This window comes from Penicillium manginii (genome assembly GCF_028828005.1).
Source record: "Penicillium manginii strain IBT 31320 chromosome Unknown utg000011l:1.0-1395921.0:1.0-1396616.0, whole genome shotgun sequence".
Lineage (NCBI taxonomy): Eukaryota > Fungi > Ascomycota > Eurotiomycetes > Eurotiales > Aspergillaceae > Penicillium > Penicillium manginii.
The window spans coordinates 582809-597218 of record NW_026643112.1 but is presented as its reverse complement, the minus strand read 5'-3'; the positions used below and the strand labels follow the sequence as shown (position 1 = coordinate 597218).

Genomic DNA, 14410 nt, shown 5'->3' with positions numbered 1-14410 from the left:
TCTTTCTGGTCAAATAAACATAAAACTTTGTGTTTTGGGGGATGGGCGATTAGTTAGAAGCTGCACATCCTATGTATTAGCCACTTTGTTCCAAGGCATACTTCCTGGTCTCGAGCTCACATTGAAGTGGGATTCAGCAGGCAATGGTGTTGACAAAGGCGACTTGAAAAAAATGAAAGACTGTAAAGATCGGCTCCAGTAGATTCTGGAAGGTTGAAAGAGTGGCAAGGACCTGGTCAACACGGCATGGCGAGGTCGAAGGAGTCGAACGAAAGCTACGGGAGGCGAGGACCCGATGTTGAGAGAACTAGACTGGAGAGATAAAACGGCGCGGTCGACTGGGTTTCAGAGACCTGGGAGATTGGGGTGGCCCTGGCGTGGAATGCCTCAACATGACTTGTTGTGAAGAGGTGAGGAATGGAAGAGCAAACAAGATTCCTGCCGCCGACGACGCCGACGTTGGAATGTTCCCGCCATTTCCTTCTACACTACTTTTCTACACACTTTTGATTAGTATGATGTTTCTTCCTTTATTTACAATTTTCTCATTTTCTTGCTAACATGAACATCTCTTCTTTCCTTCTCTTCACTTCTCTCTTGCCACCGCCGTCCCTGGGTTAAGTAGTTGCCCACCATGAACCATACCTGCTAAATTAACATCTACTGTCAAAAATCTGAAACCCTATTTATTTCAAACAAATCATCCACAGTGCTTAGCCTTGTCAATCTGTAAATTTAAGCCTCTTTGGTGAAAACTGAGATATGTTTATGGTGGGGGAAGGGTCGTCGTCGCATTCCATCCCGATCAAGGGCTCAAGGGGTGAGGATTATCCTCGACATTCCACTCCCTAGACCCCTTCTCAAATCCAATGAGATAATATTTTTGCCTTCTAGTGTTAACCATTGAGCGTTTATTTTCCTATCGCCTCGTTGACATCGACCGTGCTTGTAGTTAGTCCTCCTGTCGCTATCATGATAATCCACATGTAGAGCTCCTATAGATCAAACAGCATTGTCTAAATTTCAGTAGAACGAGAAATAGAAATAGATCAACTCCTTCCTTCTTCTTTTATCTCCTTTCCCTAAAAATCCACTAAAGCTATAATCGGCTACAATGGAGACCTCGGGAGCTTTGAACCTTCAACTATGAAGTTCAACTTCAAGTCGCCTCCGGTAGGTTTAACCATGCCTCTAATTCAGTCCCAAATCTTCTTCAAGTTAGAATTTTCGGTTAGGCGTATTGCCTTGCATCTTAAATACTACTTGCAAAGTATTGAAACGTGTGGTTTAAACCCCGAGGGCTCATTTTAAAGGTTGCTTCAAAGCTTTTATATATCAGGCATAGTAATACTATCTCCAGGGCTAGGTACTTCTAGTACTAGTACTGTGATTCTACCTAGTATATACTACTAGTAGTAGTGATATACTCGTCCTTCTTACAATTCGGCATTATAAATACTACTAGTATTGCTTACCCTGGACTCAGAGTAGTATTCAAATACTGGTAGCCCTCTAGGGCTGGAGTGATAGCTCCAAGTTGATGATCCATTCGCAAAAACAATAATTTGAGCACTAGTAACTATCTTGAGCCAACATGGAGACCAATAAAGGACTTGAAACATTCAAAACTTAAAGTGATGCACTACTACCAGTGCTCCTGACTGATATCCACCTCATCAACATCAACCCCATCCACAAACCAACGTCCCTCCCCATTCCCACCAGGCCCAAGAAGCATATCATTACCACTCATCATGCGCTTACGCATTTTCCCACTCTCTCGATCAAAAGTCCAATCTTCCAACCCATAGCAACGTTTCCACTTCATCCCATCATTCGCATCCTGAAACTCATACCAAAATTGCACGGCGATACGATCCTCGCCAAAGGCAAAGAGCTCCTTTCGCAGACGATAACTTTTCTCCCGCTTCCATTTTGCTGTCAAAAATTCAACGATCGCTTCTGACCCGGAGAGAAATGATGTGCGGTTTCGCCAGATACATGTTGGCGTGTATGCATTGACGACTTTTGACGGGTCCCTAGTTGGAGTCATTTGTTAGATGTGTTGAGTTATTTGCACCATATCGTACGTGGATGTATGTATGTACTACGTCATCTTGGGGTTAAGCCGCTAAAGCGAGAAAGAGAAAATAGATCAGAAGATCACCCTCTCCAAGGGGAAAGTTGGAAATCACGATAGAAACGTGAAAGGGTATGCGACCATCTGAGTTCAGGGCCTCGCACGGACAAACAGTTGAAGGGAGTGAGGAATGCAAGGGATGGATGGCTACTGCCCTTACTTGGTCCATGTGGTCCATCGGGTGAAGTCATGATGCAAGGGTAATCGGAACTCACTGGGTATTCCACATGTTCTGAGCTGCTTTGACCTTCAGGTGAGCGGATTCTTTGGTGAAAGGGGGTTTGATATCGGCCATGATTCAAGTTCAAGTTGTTTTCTAGTTTGGGTGCCCAGGTGTGTTTGGGTCGGGGGAGGGGAAGGTCGAAGCGGGAACGCGCGGAGGAAGACTCGGAGGAAGTTCAAGTTGTTGGAGTTGATCGGAACCTTCCAATGGAGGGATATGAAATATATATAGTAGTGCCTAGTTACTCCTACTAGTTCTGGTAGTACCTAGGGAGTAGGTATTTATATACCGAAATAGATCACCTAGCATATACTTCGGTATGATAAGAAAAGGCATTGGTCAATTTCAATTGTGAGTCAGTACCTTCAGTCTACCGAATCCTTGCCCTACCGGGATCTCGGGGTTTGATCATATCGGGGCATTCATTGGCACTAGGAAATAGTTTGTCGTGGGGGCTATTCCTTTTTCCTGATAGAGGGAGTGGCGCCCTCTTTCAAAGTCACGGTGTATACCTAGGTATCCTAGTATACTAGTGCTGTACATCCCACATTTTATCCTGATTGCAGACCTTTCAGATTCAAGTTGAAAGCAATTAATGATCAATACACTTCCATGCAATTTGTCCTCGAAAGACGAGTTTCTTTTCATCAAAGCGCTTTCGGCCGCTACCTAGGCACAAATTTATGACAGGTGGGCGGGGCTCATCATCTGTCCAATTCCATTGTACGTATAGTATTGATCTACGCGAGCTAAGCGAGTTTAGCGAGCCAACTGTATGTTGCATCTGGAAGCCAGTTTTATAGCCAGCGGGACCTTCAAGTTTTAGTAATCGACTATTATAGCTGGTCTATTTTCTTTTTTTTTTCTAATAAAAATAGGCACTGGGTGTTCCAAATCCCCACATGGAGTGGGCGTGTCAGCAACCCCCTTCGCAGGGCCCGATCTTAGGGTAGGTAACTTCCACATCTTTCTCATCAAATTTTAATTCGGCGATCCGTTGATTACTTTCCCAAGATTGAAGACGTTGGATTCTAGTCGGGCTGTATTATAACACACTTCCCTGAATGCTAAAGAACTACTAGTATCATTGAGCGAGGTGATATCTTTGACTTTGAAATTATATGATTTAAACAACCTTGCGCCTGGGAATTTCAAGATATACTACATAGCCCTGGTGTCTAACTCATACCTGGGTAGTATAACCACTGGCAACATTCCACTTATTTTTCAAATATCCTGACCCTGACCAGCAGACTCAACCTCACCCTCAGCCCCAGAATCCTGCATCCTCTGACTTTCCAACAACTTCTTCCTGGCCAACCCCTCAGCCCGTTTCCTCTCCCTGCGTGCAACAGGATCCTCCCAATCCTCCGACCTAGACTTCCCCTTCCCCTTCCAAGCCTCAAGCAAAGTAGCCCTAAACCTCTCCCTCCGCTCAGAATTAACCTTGAACCGCTCATCCGACATAGCAATCAACATGGCCAGATACTCCTCCGTCACGAGGCTGCGAATAACAGGCTCACCGACAGATGATTCATCCTCGTCATCGCAATACCCAATCACAGACTCGAATTGAAGACCAGCTGAGCGCACAGCAACGATGGGACTAGGCCCCGTACCTTCTCCTTCAAGGCAGCGGAGACTTTGCAGGCCGCTTTCCCGAAAGCCCGAGGCCGATGCTGCGGCTAAGACGGGACTTGCGTGGGACAGACTTGCAGCCATTACGTGCAGGATCTGGACTGTTAACAAAATGGAAACAATAGAGAGAAATACCCGCGTACATACCAATGGATCATAATGGAAACGAACAAGCCTCAATGACTTCCCAGCACTGACAATCGGCGGTTTCCCATCGCCAGGAACCAGTCCGAAAGCCTCGTGCAGCGAGGCTGGAGCCGAACTCGCGTTCGAATTCGATGGATTGGACCTTAAGCCGGGAAATGGGTCGTGCGAAACATACAACCACCTCCCAGCACCCTTGCCCCCGGACGGCGCGAAGACTCTCTGATCATCTTGGACCTCTGGTTCTGACTCTGCGCCTTCAGGTTTTACCTCCTGCTCGGACGAAGATACGTCTCTTCTACCCTCGAGAAAAACACTAATACGCCCCGCACAACTGCTCGTCGTGACTAAACCGGGCAAAGCATTAATATCGCGGATCAAGTCGCGCACGCCGAGGTCGACGGAGCCCTTTGGTGAGAGATCCGTGTAGTCTTCGTCTGGGATGGCGAGCTCTTCTATGATTTTGTTCTTGCGGGTTGTGAAGAGTGGGGGGGATATTTTCTGAGTGTTGAGATTGAGCCATTGCTTCACGTTTTGGTGGACCGTGGTGGCTGTGGCCCAGGATGCTTGTGTTTCTCTTAATTCAATTGAGGGGTAAGAATGGAAATGATGGGGTTTGATTGGAAATAGAATATTGCGTCAGGGTATGATGGTGGTATCTGCCTTGAATTTGATATCCAAATCGATCGATCGGGCAGAAAAAGAGATTCCCGGGCGGAGAAGGTGGTCCCCTCTCGTATTACGCAGTACATAAAAGGTAAGGGTAAAGATGGGCAAAATACCATATTAAAAAGCCGGTTTAAAAAGGGTCTACTGCCCTTTTTTGTCGCCTTTTTTTTCTTTTCTTTTCACCCTTACCCATTTCTCAGAGCCATCGCAGGAATTGATTCCGAGCGCAACAAATTGGTCTCTGCTGTGCATCTTTTTGCACTGGGTAACACAGAGCAGAATTGGTGGGGGAAAAACAAGGTCTACAAAATACACAAACTTCTAAGCAGAACGTAAGGTGATTGGGCAAAAGGGGGTCAATAGTGGGATCTGATTTCAGTTCTATACACAACTTACACACATCCATCTCAATATTTACTATGCCTCGACGATCTTCCCGGGCCGCTCCCGCCGCGCAAGCGCCAGAAGCGGCGCCAAAGCGACGCGCTTCAACCAGGCTATCCACTTCGGAGGCGGAGGTTAAGAGGGTCAGGTCCAACATCGACTTACCTAGCAGTCAGGTCAAAACCACGGCTAAGAAGAGCAAGTACTTTGAATCCGAGGGCTCTGCTGAATCCGAAGGACCGGCCAGCGACACCGATGAGGACGAAGGCGAGGACGACTCCGCGTATGAGGAGAAGGATGTCGATTCAGAGTCAGACGACCACGAGCCCTCCGATCAGGATGATGAACCCGACAGCGAGGAGGAGACGAAGAGTGCGCGGGCCAAAGGGGGCAAGCCAGGGAAAGACAGGGTATCTGATATCGCATCCTTGAAGGGCAAGGAGCTCTGGCGCGAGGGTGTTCGCACAGGCTTGGCTCCAGGGCAAGAGGTTATTATCCCCAAACCCAAGGCGCGCGACCCCGGTGATGTACCGTACGAGGATGAGACGCTGCACCCAAACACCCGGCTGTTCCTACTGGACCTGGCCAAGAACAATGAGAGAGAATGGCTCAAAGGTAAAGCAACGCAACACAACACAAAGCCGGGCAGAGCAGAGCCAGGCTGGCGCTGCTGTGCCATCGCGGCTATCAGGTAAGCTGACTGGATATATCACGCAGGGCATGACCCGGATTACCGCGCGTCGAAGAAGGATTTCGAAACATTTGTCGAAGCCCTAACCGGCAAGGTCACCGAACAAGACAGTACTGTCCCCGAGTTGCCCGCGAAGGACCTGGTAAGCCCAACATACCACGGACGAATCCTTGACACCGACAAGGCACTGACCAAGAACCAGGTTTTTCGGATTCACCGCGATGTCCGCTTTAGCAAGAATCCTCTTCCGTACAAGGTATGTCCATGGCGCCTCGTCCCCTGTCCCTACCCTTGCCCTGTCCCATCGCTGCGCGTGATAAACCCTCCTGTGTGACTGTGATGGTTGTTAGCAGCGTGCAGGAGCCCTGCTGACGGACGAATAGATTCATTTCTCAGCTGCGTGGTAAGTTCTTAGTGTCTGACTGGAGAGGGGAATGATGCGCAGTGATACTCATGCAAGCCCTAGGTCCCGGACTGGCAAAAAGGGTCCGTATGCCGCGTATTATGTGCACTTCCAACCTGGTTCGTGTTTTGTAGGTATGTCTTTTTCGTGTCCTTTTTCTTTCCTTTTCTTTCTCTCCATTGTCACTCCTTTCCTCACCACTTGGGTATAGGTTGCGGGCTCTGGCAACCCGAGGCCGAACCACTCAGGTTGCTTCGAGAGGACATCGATGCGTACGCGGATCAATGGAAGGAGGTTCTCCGGGCGCCAGAGATGCGCCGGGAGTTCCTTGGAGGAGCGGCAGACGATGATGAGGCAGTGGTGAAGGCGTTTGCCCATCATAATCGAGAATCTGCACTGAAAACCAAGCCTAAGGTATGTTAGTTGTGTTGTTCCCAGGCCTATCCCTGAAGTATCGTGGACCATGGAACTCTGCTGGGATTGAATGCCTGTCCCTTGCGGAACCTTTAATTCTTCTCTTCGATGATCTGCCAGTTGTATGCCGTTGGTAAGGGGCTCGTTGTTGCATATTGGTGATGGGAGGCCCGATCGGGCCCGGGTCTTTCGATGATGGAGATGAGTATCAGCCTCATCAAGGTCATCATCACGGTCATCATCAAGATCACCTTGGCTGCCATCGCCATCGCCATCGCCATTGACATTGGCATTTCCATCTAGTCATTGCCCTGTTGTTGATGAGAATCAACAGGCATTTCAGGCACGATTCCTAGAGTACAACAGTGTACGATGAGGAGACGAGTCACGCGTTCCAGCCGGGTCTGTGATCTCCGCCAATACGGGGGTAATGGACCAGACCGAGCGCGGCAGCCTCAGACACGCTAGAGGTTCTGCAATGGTGGCAGTGGCAGTGGCAATGTCGGTGGCAGTGGCAATGGCAATGGCAATGGTAATGGCACATGAAAATTGAAATGATAAACAAAGACGATCCAAAGCAGAAAGAGACAACCGGGCGAGGCAAGAGCAGAGCAAAACATCTCCCAAGGCAGGCACGACAGTCCGGCCCATTTGGTTCCATGGTTCAACACCGCGCTTGTCTCCACGTCCAAATTTGCCCGTCGAATGAACTTCTTCTTCCTCCACCTACACCAAACACCTCAGCACCTCAACACCTCGAAAGCTGAAAGCAAGACTGACCAGAAATACAGGGTTATGATGCCGACCATCCCAATATCCAATTGCTTCGTCTACGCAGTTTCACTCTAGGTCGTCCTATCTCTGATGCAGACATGATGGCTGCGGATGCACAACACCGGATCGCCGCCCTAGTTGGCGTGATGGAGCCCTTCGTAAGCAACTGATCTATCTCTTCTCCCTCTTTCGCCCTTTGCTTCCCCCCGTCCCCGCCCATTTTGCCCCGTCTTGACTAGTCTCGTTTCCTTTCTGAGCTAGCCACTGGACACTTGGGACTTGGGCTTGGGACTTGGGCTTGGGGGGTCCCTTTGTTTTTCCCTTCCCCTCTCCTCCCTTCTCATCCCCTCCCTATGCATTCCCCTCCCGATGCTCGGCCCCAATCAATCAGATTGCACGGCTACACAATTCGGCACACTGGGGATTATCCCTCGACCACCGCTGACCGCTTCCTCAACAGGTGACGTATCTCAACAGCGTCGTGATGCCCGATTCGTAACGCAGTTCGCCTAACTTGGCACTTGATCGAGCCGCCTACCATTAAAGTCTGCCGACTGGCTTGGATTCGGGCGCCTGTTTCGGGCATTCATCGTTGTGATAGTGATGAAAATTGCATCTGAAACCCCCCTCCCATTCCCTTCTTCCGTGGCTCTGGGTTCCATTCCCGACATTTCTCTTTGTTTCCTTTCCTTCCGCACCGCCTGCAACTAAAATGCAAACAATCCGGAACGGTCAATTCACCCGTCCATACATCGTGAGATTTTTAAACCCGATGGCGCTCTGCACAAGGCCATTTTAGGGCCATTGGGGTCATACTCCCCCCTCCTCCCCTCCCCTCTTTGCTTTCTACACTACTCCCTGTCAAATAGAAAAATTCATACTTTTTTTTTTCCCTCTCACTCTTCCTCCCCCAGGCTTCTTCCCTGCATGCAGTAACAACAAAGACAGAATGTGTCACTTACTGCACTGCGCCCTCAATCACATCTTAGTTGCATCGTCATGGCAGGAGTCGTGAGCCAGCCAATTCCCTTCCACGGTAATAATATGCATGCTACTCGAGGTAGGGCTACATATTCTACTAAACCAGTATCCTCCACTCTACCCCTCTGCACCCATGTTGTACTCTTATCCCTGTCAATCCAAATCGACCGATACACTTCTCCAATCCGCGCTAAACATGTAGTCCTCCCGTAGGAATCTTCCGATAGGCGGTCCGGTCCTGGCCTTAGTTTAGGATATGTGACTAACGCTAGCTAGTCGAGGCACAGCCCTGTCCTGTCCTGTCCTGTCCTGTCCTGTCCCATTCTATGAATTGAGACAAATCAGACAGAGTACCAAAACAGAACCTTCTTTCTCCTCCACAGAACCAATCATATGCCCCTCGTCGGAGAAAACAATCCCAGACCCAGACTTTCAAGTTGCCAATCCCTGCTACGTATTCGAGCTCCATACTAGTTAGTACTACCTAGTTGATCCCAAATCCTCGAGAAGGAACAAAGACGCATTGGATTCTTTGTTTGTATGTACTCCGTAAATGAAAACTCAAAAAACCAACACACCCACATCCACATCCACATCCACATCCACCACCAATCCATCTTCCACCTTCTCAAACAGGCCATCGCGAGAAAAGAAAAGAAGGGAAAAAACGAGAACCCATTCACACTAAAATCCCGCGCACATACTGTATGTACAGTATGTCCCTCTAGTGGAACCCCGGAACCCCGGAGCACACCCATATTTGACTCTGCAGAAGAAAAAAAAACCATCAAGTCCACAAAACCAGCGCCCACCAGAGTCCACTCATGCGTCCACACTTCTGCACCTCCATCTCAAGGCAAAGGCCGAAAAAGAAAAAGAAAAGAAAAAGAAAAAAGACAAAGAAAGCCCACAGCAAGCGCCCGGACACTTGCGCCCGCCCGCGCCGCGTTCGGCCCGCTGTCGGGCAAGCCCGCTTGACGAAACCTTGGACTTCAGGTAGAACTAACTGGACTACTGTAGACTTAATCTTGGTCTTGGTATAGGTATAGATCTCTTCAAGTTGGTTCATTCTTCATTCTCTTACTTCCATGGCCCTTATGGAGTTCATCTTCCAGGGCCTCCATTTTCTGCCTATTCTATTAGATACATTCTCCCCATTGACCCCCCCCTCGCGTGCCAGTGCTTCTAGTCTCTTCTCTTTCCACCCCTTTGGTTCACCTTGTGGGTAAGGGCATTATTTGGTACGGGTGTTGGATTGGGTCGGGACGGGACTCCGCCACAAGTCCCAGTCAATCCCAGTTCCAAATCCCAGAACCAGAACCAGAAAAGCAGGCCAGTAGAGCCAGACTTTGGTACGGGAAATAGGTTTACCTAGATTGGGCCACGAACCAGATATTGGGATTCGAGGACCCAGAATGGGGGAAATATCTCCCTTAGATTCCTTCTCTCTCCGATTCTCTGTTCGGGGTTGGGTTAGTGAGTTGATTAGTTAGGGACTAGCCACCCCTCCAATAATTTTTTTTTTTTAATTTAATTTATTCTGGAGGGGTAGGTGGCGCTCTTTTTGGGTCGGAATAATTCTCCTTATTTCTCACCTTCCTGCTCTGGAAAGGAGCGTCAGGAAACCGATCCATGGATTCCATGGGTTTGTTATACGTGGCGTGAGACAGATTGGCCCTAATTAAAGTTACTAGGTCTACTTCTGGAAGCCCGCTGGAGTTAAGTGACTAGTAGCGATTCAAGTCGTGATGGAATAAATGGTCCGAGGCTTGTCTGGTTTGGAATTGGATCCATGATTGAGGGTCTCTGGGCTGCCACATGGTTGAAAGGGTAGTCTAACCGTTGTTAGAAGGGATGCTACTAGTACTAGTACTAGCACTAGTATGACTTTCTGGTGGTTCCTACTTGAAGGACGAGTAGGTAGTATATGCGGGACTTAAGGGCATGGCCGGACTCGGAGCTCTGGGGGTCAACTTCCAAGGTTAGGGTTGCCAGGTCGCTAGTAGTTGTGAATTGAGTGGGAGATGGGGAATATTGGGTTATCTTTTTTAATTTTGCAAGAATAGGTTTGGGTGAGAGCCATTTCTAAGAATCTTGGAAGTTCAAGTTCAAGTTCACCTGAAGTCTCAGGTGTATTAAATAAGAGCTTGAATGTATAGGTACTATCAAGTAAGATATATACCTAGGTATCCATGTCCACGCCTGTCCAGGTGGGCGATCCTTGAAACCCCAGGGCTTAAAACTCTCCAGGGCTGAAGTTGATAACTTCGAATAGAAATCATCAGAAGTATCCAAATACTACAATAGTAGTAGGTAGGTACTTGTAGCACTACTATTTATACTCTACGGCTCGGTTGATGGCACATCTTATCGACCTCGGGACCACCTGGGCACAGCGAAGACCGTGCTTCAAGAGCAAAGACCTCCGATGATGTTTCTCTTGCATCTCTTGCATATACTTAGGTATACTGTACTGGTGATATGAACTAGGTAATGATGCCCAACTTCAAGTTGTATCCTACTAGTGTACTAGCACTGTTGCTGCGCGGGTGATCTGTCCACCACGTGCATCCGGCATCTCACTTCCCCTGGTAGCCGTTGCCAACATCATCTCCGTCATCATCTCCTGCCCATTGGCTGTCTCTGTGATCATGCGTGATTCAAGTTTCCCAGGTTGAATGGTTACCATGGTACGCTACAGACTTTCGATATCGAATTCGGATTGATGCATCTACACCCATGCAAACGCCATCACCAACACGAACCTTAGTACGATCTTAGCGGTCGCACCGGGATGACCCCTACGAATCAGGGCGATCGCTCATGCGCCGGCAAGCAGCATCCCGAGAAAAAAGAAAAGAAAGGATGAAAAAAAAGCAACGTGATCATCCCGCTCTGCACGACACCCTGCACTTCGTTTCGCTCCGAACCGAGTTGGAATCGCAACTGTGTGTCACCGCCAAATTGCATTCATTTGCATCATCCCATCCAGGATACCCCCTTGGAGATCAAGCGCATCATCACACGACCCCGGTCATACCGTCAATATACTTTCAATTCTGCAGAACCATCACATCACACCCAAACATCCCCCATCTCCGCCTCCCTTGGAGCCACGTCAGATCGCGAGACCAGAGCGCCCCAGCCTCGATTGTGAATGGCTGAGCGTGTTCCCGTGACCGTTCAGCCATGCGGGCTGCGCCTATTAGTGCCCGACCGGCTCCATCCCTGTTGATAGACGCGCTCCCGTGTGGGTAACTAGAAAAAGGAAAAAAAAGAAAAAAGAAAAACAAAAACAGGCCCCGAGGTCCAGGGCCTCGAACCCAAACCAAAAATAACACAGACAACCAACGAGAACGCAAAGAGGCGATTGCGAAATCCCCAAAAACTCGACCTTCAAAAAAAAACCGGAGAAAGGAACGTCGTAGCCTGCGGTCGGGCGGCGATTGGGTCCCAAGTCGACGCTCAGTCCCTCAGTTGGGTCCATGCCGACTAGCGCGTCCCCAGGACAAACCGCATCGAGTGGCCAGCGATTTTGGATCGGGTGGACCCCTGGAGATGGCGGAGGTTTGGTATACACAGGTCAAGCTGAACAGGCCACGCCAGAGAGTGGAGTGTTACGGAAAGGAGCGGGCGTGCGCGAGCGAAACAAAAACGGGGAAATGGAGAGGAAGAAAAGTTGACAAAAATAACAAACCGACGGAGATTCGAGAGAGATTATTCAACAACGGTGGCGGTATAGGGCAGAAAGGAAGGGTCAGAAAGATATCAACAATTTTTATTTTTTTTCTTTCCCACCTGGGCACCCCCCCAAAAAAAGGCCCTCGGTTGATAAGAAATGGTTCATGGCGGGCGCGAATCATCTTTTTTTCATTTTTCCATTAAAAAAAAAATCCAGATGGCACACATGCATGAGATCGGCGGGAAGACCGGAGCGGCCCGTGGGACAAGTACCCCGACCATCAGCGCAAAAGTTCGCAACTGTCCATGACCCGGTGGCTGCCAATGCCATCTTTTCCCTCCTCATCCACCCACACCCCTGGTGCAAGTTTCACCACGGTGGAAATGGGAGGCCCCGATTTGATCCAGGATGACCACACCCCCGAGATCCAATCATCGTCGGAATTCCAGCATTCAGAACTAGAATCATCCTGGTTCCCACCTTTCTCCCTTCCCTTCCCCCTCCCCCCTCTTCCTTTGCAACATCGTTATGGATGGCCCACACACCGGGATTAGCGGTGACGGAGGACCACTCGCGCCGCCCCCGTACAACGTGGTTGTGGCTCTGGAACAAGGAACCCGCCCCCTGTCAGCGGTCAACGCAGCGCTAATGCAGGTTACCTTGGCTCATGATGGGCTTTCCGGATCCAGTGCTACAGCCCTGGGAACTTAGGGCCCTCCACTTCTGTACTTGCTACATCCACTCCGGTCAGCAGTGAGAGGAGGGGGCTCCGCTCTTGTCACCAGACATGGACGGTTCTCGTCTCGTATTGGGAAATGGAGGGTGGCGAGGGCTGAACTCCACTCGTCAGCTGAAGTCTGATCGCCACTTCACACCGCCTCGGCTGGCGCTGCAGGCGTGGGATGGATGAGGGGGAGAAGTTCGATAGTACATGCAGTAGCTTCATGTACTTGGCCGGGAGAAGAAGATGGGATGGGCCCTTTTGTGTGTTTGGGGGAGAGTTCACGCCGTCCCATTCCTGCCCGTAACTCACGGGAATTGTGGCTGCGCTGTATCATCACTGTACATGTACAGTATTATGGGTGATGAGATGAGCTTTGCTACCTTTTTTACTGCACCTAGTCCCTCTCCTGCACACTGCACTGCACACACACATCCTGCGTATTCCCGCTTGTCTCTTTCCCTCATGAAATCATGAAATGATTTTTCTTTCAATTTTCCATTTTCCATTTTGAATTTTTTGAATTTCTGGGTCCTTTTCTTCTACCAAGATTGATTGGGTCACAACCCAATCCAGATTTTCGCCCCGACCCGAGCCCATCGCCATGGAAGAGAATCCTGGTTCCGCGGGCCCGGTTGCGGTTGTGCGACGACGGTCCGAGTCGCGCTCGCCCATGGTGGATCGTGGTCCGCGCCAGGGATCACGGAGGAATATGACGATCGGGAGCTGGCAGTCGGTCTAAGTAGGGTCTCCTTCTCTCCTTCTCTCCCATGATCCAGTCTATGTTTCTACTGACCTAGGTGGTTTATGTCTAGCTCATCCAGCAGAAGACCAGCACACCACGATCATGACACTTAACAGTGCCATACTAACCGAGCATCTCCATCCCATCCCATCCCCACCGGCTTACTTGGTTCAGCTGATGCCCTAGCGTCAAGAGGGTCCCCCGTCCATGTCGACGGGTCACTGGCGCTGCTTTAGCCCGCGCTGCCCGGGCTCCACCCCGTTGTCTAAAAAATCCTGGTGCAAGTTCCAATCAGAAAATTGCATTCGCTCTTCGACAGCAGAACAGTTCTACTGGCACACCCACATCCGGCTTTGGTATTGGGTGTTGCTGGGTAGGACTAGTGACGGTCCTCGCCCGTCTTTTCCAGAACTGCTTATCGCCCATTTTGATTTATTTTATTATTTTATTTCTATTTTATTTTATTATTCACATTAATTATTCTCTACTCTGTCTCTACCCTCCATCTCTACCCTACCATCTCCTCTGCTGTACCCTACTCTACTGTCTCTGTATACTCCGGCTCACGTCATAGTCCGAGGCTCTTTTTGGTTTGGTCCTCTTTTTTTTCCCTTTCTTTTCTTTTTTCTTTTTCTTTTTCCTTTTTCTTATTCCCTTTCCTTTTTGTCTTTTCTATTCCTATTACCTATTTCCTATTTCCTTTTTTCTTTTTCTCTCTTTTCCCTCTCCTCCTCGTGTACCGAATTGGTTCCTCCTGCAGCTACCTTTTTCCCCTGCGTGACCGCGCTATGCTGGCGTCGT

General features: G+C 49.3%; 4 protein-coding genes across 4 annotated transcripts; 1 reads left to right on the top strand and 3 right to left on the bottom strand.

Moving 5' to 3' along the window:
• Positions 1-1645: 1645 nt before the first annotated feature.
• Positions 1646-2435, bottom strand: N7533_013495 (uncharacterized protein; the record flags this gene model as incomplete). Its single annotated transcript, XM_057110145.1, has 2 exons — positions 1646-2039; positions 2356-2435. The coding sequence occupies 2 exons, from the start codon at positions 2433-2435 to the stop codon at positions 1646-1648; spliced, it is 474 nt and encodes a 157-aa protein (XP_056952847.1).
• A 1155-nt stretch (positions 2436-3590) lies between these two features.
• On the bottom strand, positions 3591-5020 carry N7533_013494 (tRNA wybutosine-synthesizing 3 family protein; the record flags this gene model as incomplete). The annotated part of the gene is made up of 3 exons (XM_057110144.1): positions 3591-4097; positions 4149-4722; positions 5004-5020. The coding sequence occupies 3 exons, from the start codon at positions 5018-5020 to the stop codon at positions 3591-3593; spliced, it is 1098 nt and encodes a 365-aa protein (XP_056952846.1).
• A 213-nt stretch (positions 5021-5233) lies between these two features.
• On the top strand, positions 5234-7979 carry N7533_013493 (DUF2461 domain-containing protein; the record flags this gene model as incomplete). Its single annotated transcript, XM_057110143.1, has 7 exons — positions 5234-5813; positions 5916-6145; positions 6273-6292; positions 6356-6426; positions 6504-6706; positions 7498-7638; positions 7941-7979. 7 exons carry the CDS (start codon positions 5234-5236, stop codon positions 7977-7979), a joined length of 1284 nt encoding a protein of 427 aa, XP_056952845.1.
• Positions 7980-13335: 5356 nt separating this feature from the next.
• On the bottom strand, positions 13336-13539 carry N7533_013492 (uncharacterized protein; the record flags this gene model as incomplete). Its single annotated transcript, XM_057110142.1, has 1 exon — positions 13336-13539. One exon carries the CDS (start codon positions 13537-13539, stop codon positions 13336-13338), a length of 204 nt encoding a protein of 67 aa, XP_056952844.1.
• Between the last annotated feature and the right edge of the window lie 871 nt (positions 13540-14410).